The sequence below is a fragment of the Lygodium microphyllum genome, chromosome 6 (assembly GCF_053477565.2).
Source record: "Lygodium microphyllum isolate KBCC chromosome 6, Lygodium_microphyllum_v1.1.10, whole genome shotgun sequence".
Taxonomy (NCBI): domain Eukaryota; kingdom Viridiplantae; phylum Streptophyta; class Polypodiopsida; order Schizaeales; family Lygodiaceae; genus Lygodium; species Lygodium microphyllum.
In genome coordinates, this window is record NC_141140.1 from 36,957,082 (window position 1) to 36,970,693 (window position 13,612).

The window sequence follows — 13,612 nt, forward strand, 5'->3', positions numbered from 1 at the left end:
CCTTATTGACTAAGCATTTGTATGCAAGCATTAAGGTGCAGAATCTTCCAGAAAATGAAGAGGTTTTTTGAACTTTGTTTTTTCAAAGAATAGGTTTTAAGATATTACAATGGAATAGAAGAAAATTGTTCCCAAACTGACGCTACTAACTTTAATAGGCAAGAAAATGGAAGATCAGGTCTGGAAACAGCACTCCTGACTTGTGCAGTACCCTCTTGAATTGCATGCAAGTTACGAACAGCAAAAGCATGACTTACTTTTTTAAGCAATACCATTTCAGCCTCAATATTTCAATTGACATGTGATATGGCATATCATATATTTACTCCAAGCTGTTCAGTGATTGCTTTCAAGTTTTCTAAGTGCAATTCAAAGTATGCATATGTTCTACCTCCCATCTCCAACAACACTCAACCACCATCATGGATATGAGAGGGCAACACTGCCAATCTATGCTGAACACTATCCATTTCCCGAGGTAAACAGCTTTCTCTGAAATGACCCTTGCTAAGTTCCTTAACTAGCTTTCAGCTAATTGACCAAACATTATGTAGCTAAAGTCTCATGCCAATTGACATTTCTGCCCCATGTTCTTACTACCTACGCATGGACTGTCCAGATGTGAGATGCCTCAGAATCAGAAACAATCTTAGTGTTCTAGAAACACAGTATGTATTAATAAAAATTTTGAAATTTTCAAGAAAGAAAAACACAAATAGGGTGCATACATGTTGTGTCAACTCTATCATTTCCCATACACACTATTTTTGTACCACCAGAGTGCAATGCCATAACAGATATGCTTCTGTTTCCCTTATAGTTTGCATCATTTATGCAACAAATCAAGATCATTAAGCAGAAAGTCTCCTGTTAACATAAAGATCCAGCAGCAACTGAACACCACTTGCAAATCATACACCACTACCTTTGTTGAGCAATTAACATGAAAGCATATTAACCTATTAGAACCACCAGATCAATAAAGTTCCAATTTAAGTTTTGCAAAAAGCAGCACATAATGGTCTAGCCAAAACCATAAAAGGACAGTTACTAGAGCCCATGCTTGCTGGCAAAAACTGAGATGTCTGCAGTTAAAACATTTATTAAGATTTACAACTTAGAAGCACCTCTTGAAGCGGCAATAAGCATAGCGTGCCTTCCGCAACCGGCGTCTTAAAGCAGCCATTGACTTTTCATCTGCATCATAATCCATGTCACTCTCTCCCATCCTTCCTCCAGAAGGCTTAAAAGAAGGGTCTTCATCAGCCTAGAAAGACATTATGTTCAAATATTTAAAACAGCTACTGCACATCAAGCATTTCTCCTGAGATCTCATGTTTTAATTTTTTGATAGCTTCAAGAAAAACAAGCTCTGCCCAGAAAACTTAGAACGTACCATTTGAAGAAGTATACTATCAATTACATCCATATATGGCCGCAACGGATCCCTTCGAGACATCTGATTGGAAGTAGCTTGAGCAATCTGGCAGAGGTTCATAAATTGTCACAAATTTGGCACCAACCTGCAGAATACGTAAGACCTAATGTAACAAACACACAATATTGAATTTGGAAGGTTCCTATCTTGTCATACATTTTCTTTAAAAAGAACCAAAAACTGTGATGGTAGTAGATCGGCATCTAGATAAGACAACACTCTTACCACCATTGCAGTTGATAATTCTTGATGAGCATCATCAAGACTGACTGCAACCTTTGCAACACGGTGAGAGAGCCTCTTCTGCCGATAATGCCAATTTGCATTCCTCCAAAGACTGCGTGGGATCTCTATCAGACCAAAGCCAAGAAGAAATGCCCCCGTCACAAGTCCAAAGGTGTTGGAGCACGCAATCGCTAGTCCCATGACACGATTCCTTAACAGGACATGGATAGCCATTAAAACTTGAAGAAATTGCTGTAAGTTATGAGTTCCCCAAATCAAGTTCTTTCAAATTTCTCTGCTGCTCAACTTTAAATTTCTTTAATAGTTCTCAGCAGCAAATGTTACCAAGCTTCAGACTTCAAAGCAGGAAATAGAACTCATCCACAAATGAGGAACCAAACCATCAGCAATGTGAATCAGTACTACATGGAAAGTACAAATGACAAGGACACAAGCAAGATAGATTGGCTAAACACCAATTCCCCATACACACACCCCTTTGTTAACCATGTAAGTGTTTTCCATAGCACATTAGAAATGTGAGAAACCATGAATTAGTTTTTTGTAAAGCCGGTAATTATAATGTTTCTCCATTTTCCTTGGTTCTCAGCAAGACAAATCTCTTTTAGCCTAAAAGTGGTGGAGATACAGATTGAATTGAAATTTGCTTTTCACCCATCCGTTCTACAACATAAGACTCGAAAAAACATGACAAAAGTATGACTGTGTAGATGAGTCTCTATAGAATATTACAATCAAGAAGGCATCCCAACGCAAGGCACCTCAAGAAGCAATAGATTCCAACCACAATAGGTCATGCCAATCTTGTAACTTGAGTGATAAATTTTTGAATTTCAAGTTTATGTGAACTACATCTACACAAGCTTGGACCAATGAATGGGTATGAATGCACCAAGCAAAATTTATCTGTCACATTTTTGGTTTTTGCTTTTTGCTTTTTGCTTTTTGCTTTTCACCGGTAACGAGTTCTTGTAAGTGATTGCCCAACATATTTAAGTAAGAGACCCCAGGAATAGCTTTCCTATTATAACAAGAGAGGGACCCAAGACTCTGAACACAGTTGCCTTTGGGCTGGTTCGGATCTCCGGAGGCGGATAGCACCCTGTAGCATGAAAACACAGCCTATTCTTATGTCACCGGCATTTTAGGATGGCCACCAGCACTTAGAGAGAGCTTCCCTATCAAAATGTAGCAGTTGGGGAGTGCCTGGCTACAAGACAAATACGGGGGAGCCTGCTGCAAAAAAAAAACACCACCTGTAGATGCTGCAAAAGATGAACATGCAACCCTACAAGGCTGTCACAGCAGGAAACGCAGCACAGAAGACCCTGATGCAGGTGAATCAACCAGTAAAATGATGTTCACCAGCATTCATGGCCACAAATGGATGCTGCAAAACAGAAAACACAGCAGTAGGAGGTGTATCCAGCTGGAAAAACACAGCTGTTCTAGCATAGAAAACAAACCGCCCTGCACAAACAAACAAAGAAAACACATTGCGCAGAGAGATGCTCGTCTTTGGTCAATTCCAGCTCCCACCAAGGCGAATGATACCATGTCAGAGTGCATAGCAAAGAAGAAAGTAAACTTGGAGCAAATAGAGAAGGAGTGAAACCAGCCTTCCTTCTCCAAAAGAGTGCTATATGACTTGATTATGCACTAATTACTGCAAGCAATAAATTCACACAAGCTGAAATACAAATGTTACTAACGAATCTTGGATAGCAGACTCCCAATCGGCCCCAAAATGTATCATGACTCATGGCGACGTGAAATTTTGGAGATGCTTTGCCTTTGCTAATAACATTTGGTTAATTTAATAATCAAATGTGCAATCTTGTAAGGCACATGTGATGCACATGGCACTTATATCATGGTAACATGCCAAGGACCCCGAAAAAGCAGTGGGTGTCAAAGGCAAAAGTTATGACAAGTTATATTAGTTGGGTTTTGAGTGTTAGCTGGTGTCAGTTTGGCACTAGGACAATGAATTGGCCAATAAGTGTCAGTGGTGAAATTAGGGACTAGGCACTAATTAATTACTTTGTGCCTGTCCAAGGGTCAATTAAGGCTAGGGACCACTTGGAGTTACAAATGGCCTAGTGAATTAAATTGTGGATGGGCACATCTAATTTTGGGCACGGTTAAAAGGGCTGAAATTAATCAACTAAATGGCTGAAATTTGTTGGAAAATGGAATTAGAAGGCTACCACTTGGCAAAAGTGCCCATGCAATGGGAGAGAAGGTTGTTTGGAGGCTAGAAAGACTCATTCAAGGTATGCAAGCTGTGGGGGGGAGAGAAAAAGAGGGGGGTTGATCAAATTTTGCAGCAAGCCATTTGCAGCAAGCAACAACAGCTAGAGCTTTCCATAAGGCAAGCTAGCAAGTTGGAGCTTCCCATGGCTGGTGATTGCATTTCTAGGTAGCTTAGCAACAAGCGACAACATCTTGGTAGTCTTTGGCAGGGCAACAATCATTGCCACGAGTTTTCCCGCGTGGAAATTCAAGATTTTCTCTCTCCTCAACATTCTCTCACCTTCTCCAGCCCATTCTCTAATCATCTCAACAAAACTCAACTATTTCAAGGAGTTCTCAACTAGAGATGCCGGACAGCTGTGGAATTTCTATAGTAAACCCTAAATTACAACAAAATTTAGGGTTAAGCAACCACCTTGGGACCCATGCCAGCAATTGAAGGCATAGGACACTGAAATCAACAGTTGGAATTCAAGAAATTGCCAAGGATTTCAGATGCCATCCCATCCCACTTGATTTGGGGTAACATTTGGCTAGTCAAGGGTCCAATTTGTACAAGTCCTTGGTGAAGATCAAGGGGCAAATTTGCCGGAAAGGCTTGAAGATCATTTGGGACAGCAACGGGCTTTTGGATCAACAAAGATCAAGAAATCACGCTTGTACTCCATCCAATTGCGATAGAAGTTAAAGAAATACAGCAAGGGGCACCAGTTTTTGGGGCCCACAAGGTGTCAATGTCCAAGAATGTTATGCTAAAGTGTGCATTTCAATTATTTTGAAGTTATTAATTTGTTGTAATTAAGTGCTTGATCAGGTTTTACCACCCTCTCCAAGAAGGAAGGTTGGTTTCAAAATGGCTGTATTTCTTTACATGTGTTGCAATTGGAAGAAATACACTAACATTGTTCTAATCTCCTTCAAATCCCAATGCTACTTCTTTTCGAAAAAGACCAGCAAGCCTTCAATCTAATGTACCCCTTCACCTAATAGGGAATTGGCCACCAACTAACCCTTGGCTGGTCAAAATGAACCCCAAGTTCAATTGTGTTGGCTGACCTTGAAATCTCTGAAATTCCCCAAATTACAGCAATTGAATTCAAGTGCTAGGCCTTCATCTTCTAAGCACGGGACCCGAGGTGCCTCGTAAACCCTAATGTCTCCTATAAATTAAGGTTTACAGAGTAGAAAACGCTTTTGCTGCCCACATTCAATGGTTGATATCTGCTGAAAATGGCTGAGAATTGCCAAGAGAATGAGATGAAGAGAAAGTTGTACAGAGAAAATTCAAAATTCTGCCACAAAAACTTGTTGAAATTCACCGCTACCCTACTATGAATGGCTAATAGACTACAGCCCAACCCTCACAAGTGCCCAACATGCAGTCCCCCTCAAGTTGTCAAATTTGCTATCACCTCCCCCCGGGAATACTTGAACAGCTGTCGTTTGCATTCAATACACTCCCAAATGGCTAGAACAACTGCCAAAACAAGCACCTACAGCAAGATAGTCTCTCTCTTGCTCCCTTTAGCCTCTAGAATGGTGGAATGAGGCTCAACCAACCTCCCACAACCTTTCTCTCACTTGCATGGGAAGGTTTTGCCAAGTGGCAACCTTCTTATTGAATTTTTCAGCCATTTAAATGAACTTCAGTCTTTGCCCTTGCCCAAAAAATACAAACTACCCATCCACAATTAAATTGGCTAGGCCATTTTGACTCCCAAGTGGTCCTGAGTATTAACTAGCCCCTGACTAAGTATAATTAATTAATGCTTAGTCCCTAATGTCACCACTGACATATAATGGCTAATCAAATACCCTGGCCCAAACTAACACAATACACCCCCTAGTACCGAACCAATATAACTCATCACAACTTTTGCGCTTGACTGCCACTGCAAACTTAGGACCTCTGGCCCATGATTGTGACTTAACTAACTTGCACCTCACATGTGTACATTTGATTAGTGCCTGAGCCAAATGCTAAGCCAAGAACTAAAAACACATGTTCCCATGACAAGGAGACTAAAAGAAATGCACATGAGAGAAAGAACAAACTAACAAAAGGCTAAACGATACATGGTTCCACCAATCTACCCCAACATGTGTTAGTAGTCTAGTCAACTCATGATGAGTGAGTCTAGGCTTGTGATTCAGTGAGCCTGACATTATAGATATTTTTAGACATTTTTATTGTCATTATTATGTGATTTATGGCATTATCGCCAACCAACATTAAATGTTGGCCAACCCGATGCATTTACTAAATTATTTTGGTCCTATATATTCTAGCTCTCTCCTCGACAGTCTATCATTCATTCATCGTCTGCAGATTCTAGTGTAAACTCTATTGGAGAGGGAGAGCTCGTGTGAGTGCTCACGCAGTCAATGACTCACTATTGTACACAACTATCTCATGTTTTGTATATGGACTCCACTTCCCGAGGAATCTCATTCTCTCTTTGCAATGTTTTGGGGTTTTCCTCTTCTCTCTCTCTTTTCTCTTGATGTGCAATCTATTACAGTAATCTCTTATGCTTGCATCACTGCACCACTTCTAACATGGTATCAAATTTCAAGATCGGGGTCTAACTATGAGAGTGCGCAACGGAAGAAGAAACACGAACACAGAGGAGAGAGAGAGAAAGCAGAGAATGAAGGAAGAAAATCTGCACTAACTGAAATGAATGCTGAATACACTGAAATGGACTGATTAGTCCCTGCACACAGCCCGAAGCATCAGTGAGGGCACCAGATCAAGCAAGAGACAAAGACAGAACCAATGCCGGAGTGGGAGAGGAGAGAGACTCTGCTGAACCTACGAAAAACAACATATATGGCTGATGTGGGGGGGGGGGGGGGGGGGGGGGGGTGCGGGGGGCGGCTGCTATATATAGCCCCCCAGCCACAAAACTAGCCGACTGGCCAAAATCTGGCCGACTTGGCCAAAACTGGCCGACTGCACCAAAAACAGCCACTAAAGGCTGACTGCCACCCAACAACACCTAAACTGACAGAGCTCCTTTGTCTCCTGCCAGACTTTGACAGGAGCTCACAACCAGGAGATGACAGACTATCATTGAAATAGAGCAGGCTAACACCCCCTCTCAGATCCTGGGAGGGTCTGAAGACCTAACAACCGCGTGTGATGAAGCAAAGAAGCCTGAGGCAAAGGCTTCGTGAAGAGATCAGCCGCATTGTCCGCCGTGGGACAATAGGCCACCGCCAGCTCCGAATCCACGATCCGCTCTCGAACATAGTGGTACTGAACCTCAATGTGCTTCGTGCGAGCATGAAACATCGGGTTCTTTGTCAGAGCAAGGGCACTCTGGTTGTCCACGCGCAGCTCTGTAGGTCCTATCTGGGAAAAGCCAAGCTCCGCCATCAAGCGACAGAGCCAAACGGCCTCCATAGCGGTTGAACATAAGGCTCGATACTCAACCTCTGTAGAAGAAAGTGCCACAGTAGGCTGCTTCTTGCTACTCCAAGAGACACCACCGGATCCAAGGGTGAAAGCATAACCTGTAGTGGAGCGTCGCGAATCCACATCACCTGCCCAGTTAGAATCACTCCATCCAGAAAGAGTGATCCCATCTCCATACATGATCCCGTAGGATCAAGTCCCCTGTAAATACCGAAGAACACGCAAGGCGGCCCTCCAATGATCCTGTGTAGGAGTCTTCATAAAAGAAGACAACAAAGCCACCACAAAAGAGATATCCGGCCGAGTGTGAAGAAGCCAGATAAGTGAACCAACAAGGCACCTGTAACAGGTGGCATCAGAAAGGGGAATGCCATCTACCAACAGCTTGGACTCAAGGTCCATGGGGCATGAAATAGGCCGACACTCGGCCATACCAAACTCTGAAAGAAGCTCGGAGATGTACCTGTGCTGCGAGATAAAGATGCCCTATGCCATCTGGTAGATCTCCAGTCCTAGAAAGAAGTGAAGAATCCCTAGATCCGTCATGTCGACTCCTGCCATAGAATAGACCGAGTATGCTCCACCTGCGGAGTGTCGCTCCTTGTAAGAATAAGATCATCTACAAACAAGATAAGCAAAACACAAAGAGAACCCGCAACCCTGAAGTAGAGGTTGGGGTCATGATCTAAGCGCTGAAAACCACTTTGAAGAAAGAAGCGGTCAATCCGCTGGTACCAAGCACGAGGAGCCTGCTTCAGGCCATAAAGGGCCTTTCGTAGCCTATAGACATGAGCTTCCTTCCCCTGCACAAGAAAACCGGGAGGCTGTGAAACATAGATCTCCTCCTCAAGGACGCCATTCAGAAAGGCTGACTTGACGTCCATCTAATAAACAGGCCAACGGTGGTGAGCTGCAAGAGCCAAAATAACTCAAATGGTAGACATCCGAGCTGTAGGAGCAAAAGTCTCAAAGTAATCCAAACCTGATCTCTATGCAAAACCCTTGGCAACAAGCCTAGCTTTATGCTTGTCCAAGGAACCATCTGCAAGATACTTGAGATACTTGGTCTTAAAGACCCATTTCACACCTATCACCTTTTGTTTCTTGGGACGCGGTACAAGCTCCCAATAATGGTTCCGCTCAATGAAACCGAGCTCTGCCTGCATAGCCTGTCTCCAAATATCCTATGCAAGAGCCTCCTCCACTATGGAAGGCTAAGAATCTTGAAGAATCTGGGACATAAGAGCATAGTTCACACAGAGAAACGGGAGTACGCCTCGCTCTTATACTCCCAAAATTAAGGCCACACATAACGACTGAAGTCGTCCACAATCAGCATCAAATACTTGGCCTTCCCAAGGGAGGCCGTGCCCATAGGTTCGCAAAGGTCGGTGTGAACCAACTCAAGCGGAGAAGAAGTCCTCCTGGAAGCAACCTGCGGGTGAGGCTGCCGATGCTACTTGCCCCTCAAGCAGCTAGGGCATAAAGTGTGTAGAGGGGGAAAATCGGGAAGTCCCTCCACCATCTTCCTCCGAGAAGCCCCCCGAATAGAATCAAGGTTCAGATGCCCATAATGAGCATGCCAAAGCAGCCCAAGCTCGTGGGAAGCCCGCGCAGCCAAGGCTGTGAGCTTGTAGAGCCCACCCTCCTGTGTACCTGACCAAAGAGCATCACCTGAAGAAGCATCTTCCATTATGACGGCATCCTGTGTAAAGATGACTCGGGTACCTAGCTGAGTAAGACCATACCCAGACAATAGGTTAAAACCCAAATCAGGTACATAAAGAACTTTGGCGGAAGAAGACCGCCTGTCAAAAAACATAGGTAAAGTCCCCATACCTCGAATAGGAACTATAGAGTTGTCACCAATGGTGACAGTGCCCCCTCTTGAACGAAGATCCTAAAGCCAATCCTGTCTAAAGATCATATGAGAAGATGCTCCGCTGTCCACGAGCCAAGGCTTCTCCTAAGTGGTAGAAGCTAGGGCTGTATCCTTCTCAACAAAGACGTGCACAAAAGCAGACTCTGTCGTGGCTGGGGCCGCCTTTGAGTTCTTCTCCTTAGGCTTCTGATGGGGGTACTTTTGCCAACACTTCTCCTCGGGATGAGTGCCCTTCCCACAGTGTGGGCACTTGGGCTTCTTCTCCTTCGCATCCTTATTGTCCTCCTCCTTCTTGTTCTCTTCCTTCCTATCCTTGGCCTTCTCCTTTTGTTGCTTCTTCTTCTTGTCGCCACCGGTACCTGCAGTAAAAGCCTTGGTGGAGCCACTGGCACCCACCTCTCTAAGACGCTCATCATGCTCCAAGACAAGTGGGGCAAGTTCCTCCCATAGAAGTTTCTCGCGGGTCCTCGAGGTGATGAGGCTGGTGTAGAAGACATCATACCGGGGTGATGGCAGCTGAGTCAAGAGAATCATCGCCATATCCTCAGACGAAATCACCCGACCAAGAGAGGCTAGCTCGCCTCGCATGTCCTCCATCTTCGTGATGTGCTTCTTCATGGAAGAAGAATCATCAAGACTGAGCATCCGTAACTTCTTCTCCAAAGAAATCTTGTGGGTGAACGTCTTATGCTGGTACAAAGACGCAAGCTTCTTCCACACTTCCGCCGCGGTCTTTAACTTGTAAACATGAACAAGAACCGAGTCGTGAAGACTCATAAAGAGAAAGAATCATCAAGACTGAGCATCCGCAACTTCTTCTCCAAAGAAATCTTGTGGGTGAACGTTTTATGCTGGTACAAAGACGCAAGCTTCTTCCACACTTCCGCCGCGGTCTTTAACCTGTGAACATGAACAAGAACCGAGTCGTGAAGACTCATAAAGAGAAAGGAACGGGCTCGAGAGTTGAGCCTATTCCACAAGGCTGCATGGTCCATAGAAGCTCCATCTGATGAATCCACGGGGGGGCGGTTGATGGGTGAAGAAACAAGCTCCCATAGGTCGAATGTATCGAGGATGCACTCCACCTTGCATGACCATAGGGAGTAGTTGGAACCATCCAACTTGTCTTCCTTCAGAAAGAAAGGGAGTATGGGCACCTGTATCGAGGGAATCAAGGAAGGCATCCGGACATCTAAAGCAGTCTTCACCGACGGAACCTTCACTGTAGATGGAACCCTCTGAGATGCATGGACAGAAGAAGAACGGGTGCGAGGAGACTCCTCCCGTTGTCGATCACGAAACTCCTGATAATCCCGTCTCCGCTCAGAGGAATGATGAGAAAGAAGCTCATCTTCTGAGTCGTCAAAGCCTGAAAACTGGTAAGACATCTTCCAAATCTACAAACACCAAACACACCAAAGAAAACTTTGCCGATGCCGAAGTATGACCAGCAGAAGGGTCACCAACCACCAAAACGCAGGCTGTGGAGGCCTACAAACACCTGGAGCTGCAAAACGCAATGATGTCTGATGAAGATCACCTAGACAAAAGCCGCCGAGCACCAAAACGCAGCCTGGGAGGATGTCGCCAGCAAGAAGGCCAACAGAAGGTGGAATGACCTCTAGAACAGCAAAACGCAGCCTGGAGGAGTGTCGCCCAGCTGTAGGGATGACCGCCTTGCAGAAAACGCACCCAGGGGAGGAGTGTTGATGACGTGGCAGCCTCAGAAACTGCCGCCTGCAGCAAACGCAAGGGTGGGAGCCGCCTTGGCTGTTGGAGAGAAATCGCCAGTAGCAAAAGAAGAGAATGGTGTCTCTCTGTCAGGGAAGATCCTCCGTGCTCTCAGTTAGGCGATGATACCATGTGAGAGTGCGCAACGGAAGAAGAAACACAAACACAGAGGAGAGAGAGAGAAAGCAGAGAATGAAGGAAGAAAATCTGCACTGACTGAAATGAATGCTGAATACATTGAAATGGACTGATCAGTCCCTGCACGCAGCCCGAAGCATCAGTGAGGGCACCAGATCAGGCTGGAGACAAAGGCAAAACCAATGCCAGAGTGGGAGAGGAGAGAGACTGTGCTGAACCTACGAAAAACAACATATATGGCTGATGGGGGGGGGGGGGGGGGGGGGGCTGCTATATATAGCCCCCTAGCCACAAAACTGGCCGACTGGCCAAAATCTGGCCGACTGCACCAAAAACAGCCACTAAAAGCTAACTGCCACCCAACAACACTAAACTGACAGAGCTCCTCTGTCTCCTGCCAGACTCTGACAGGAGCTCACAACCAGGAGATCACAGACTGCCACTGAAATAGAGCAGGCTAACACTAACATGGTATCAAACATCCATGTTCGGGCTTCAGCTGCTGTTTTCTACTGTGAACTGTCTTCCATGTTCGGGCTTCAGCTGCTGTTTTCTACTGTGAACTGTCTGCCCTCACAGTTTGCTGGTGGTGATCTGCTTTGCTTTGTCTACTACAGCTGGACAACCAGTTTTTGGGGATTTTCAGCCTGTTTTCAGCCTTAAATTATTTGCATTTTCATGCTGCTGCCTGCGTTTTTCATTTTCTGCATTATTTTAAGGCTGGAAACTGCATTTAATGTTGGTTTGTCTGCATTTTGATCTGCAGCAGTTGCATTTGCAGCATCTTGTGCTCTATAGGCTGGGCAATAGGGTTTTCAACCTCTATCCATCTTTGCTTGGCTGATTCTTCCCAATTTTCACATATTTCGTGGTCAATTACCCTCGCCACTACATTTGAAACCGTGCTTGGTGCAATCTATGTTGTGCTTGGTTGCCCGTGCACACACACACACACACACACACACACACACTCTCTCTCTCTCTCTCTCTCTCTCTCTCTCTCTCTCTCTCTCTCTATACACACACACTTTTTATCTTCTCTTCCTATCCTCTCCAAATGGCTCACTTCATGGCCCTGATTACTTAACCTTGAGTGTTGTTATGAAAACATGGTTTTGTGCAGAAGCGATTGCGGTACGTTGTTTTTGGAGCTAGTGAGCATCCTCAACCTCCCATTCCTCTTCCCAACGATTGGGACCAAGACAAACACAAGGGAGCTATGCTTACATAGGATTCGTATTTGCTTTATCTCTAAAGAGGTTCTACCGCCGGTCACCTCCTACTAGCAAGGCAGCTTCAACAATATGGCGAAGCAGTATTGTACAAGGCTCCCTCAACCATGCATGCAATTACCCCCAATGGACTATGATGAGTCATTATCATTGTATCATTGTATTGTATCAAATCACCCATGATCTGAGAGAGGGTCTACTCAGATCATGAGTAAGTCTAGGCATTTTATTCAATGGGCCAAACATTATAGATGCTTTTAGGCATTTTTTATTGGTCATTATTATGTGATTTAGGGCATTTATTGCTGGCAGACCTGATGCATTTATTGCATTATTTTTTGCCTATATATTCAAGCCCCCTCCTCCACAATCTATCATTCATCACCTGCAAATTCCAGTGCGCGCCCTATTGGAGAGAGGGAGCTAGTGCTAGTGCCTACACAATCTATCACGCACTGTTGTATGCAACTGTCCCATGTTTGGTATATGGATTTCATTTCCTATCTCTAGGTTCTCTCTTTGCAATATTCTTGTGTCTCTCTCTTCTCTCTCTCCTCTTGTATTGCGCAATCTATACCAGCAATCTCTTACACTTCCATCATTGCACCCACTTTTGACAACATGCAACTCGAAGCATTAGTGTCGGCACCAAATGGAGGCAAGGGGATGGAACTGAAGAATGAGGAGCATTGGCTAAATTAGTAGTGAATGATGGATCAGTGGAGCCACAGGGCAACGTCATGGGGACATGCATTTTTAATGCTTAGCTTTGGTATTATTAAGTCATGCATATGTAAGTGCAACCTAAGTACCCCAAGAGAGGAGTGGGTGACATTGGCAAGGTTGTAGAAAGTTATGTTGGTAGCACTTGTGGATACCTGATGTCAATTTGGATCTAGGCCATTGATTGGACCATCAAATGTCCAATGATGACATTAAGGGACTAGGCATTAATTAATTAATTAATGCTAATCCAAGGCCAATTAATGTTGGGGCAATTAAATGTCCCATGGGGGTTAGCACATTAATTATGAATGGGCACTAGCCAATTCTAGGGTAGGGTCAAAGGAACAAATAAGTAACTTTTGAAATTAAATTCTGAAGATTAAGTATTTAATGCTGGAAATTAAATTACAAGGCTACATTTGTCAAAATTACCCATGCAGGCTCAGAGAAAGTTGTTTGAGGGCTGGTTGAGGGTGATTCCACCACTCAAAGGCTGAGAGAGGAAGGAGGAGCTGCCAAACGTCAAAGTACAGCGAATGCGG

General features: G+C 44.5%; 1 protein-coding gene across 3 annotated transcripts in view; it reads right to left on the reverse strand.

Annotated features, from left to right (window-relative positions):
• LOC148034465 (LMBR1-like membrane protein) overlaps positions 1-13,612 on the reverse strand; it is a 76,728-nt gene that overhangs the window by 34,174 nt on the left and 28,942 nt on the right. For all 3 annotated transcript variants that reach the window (XM_087679406.1, XM_087679405.1, XM_087679404.1), the window contains exons 5-7: positions 1,664-1,874; positions 1,397-1,483; positions 1,128-1,267 (exon numbers count right to left, since the gene is read on the reverse strand). In XM_087679406.1, the coding sequence (XP_087535532.1) occupies positions 1,128-1,267; positions 1,397-1,483; positions 1,664-1,874 (438 nt within the window). The remainder of the gene's footprint in view (positions 1-1,127; positions 1,268-1,396; positions 1,484-1,663; positions 1,875-13,612) is intronic.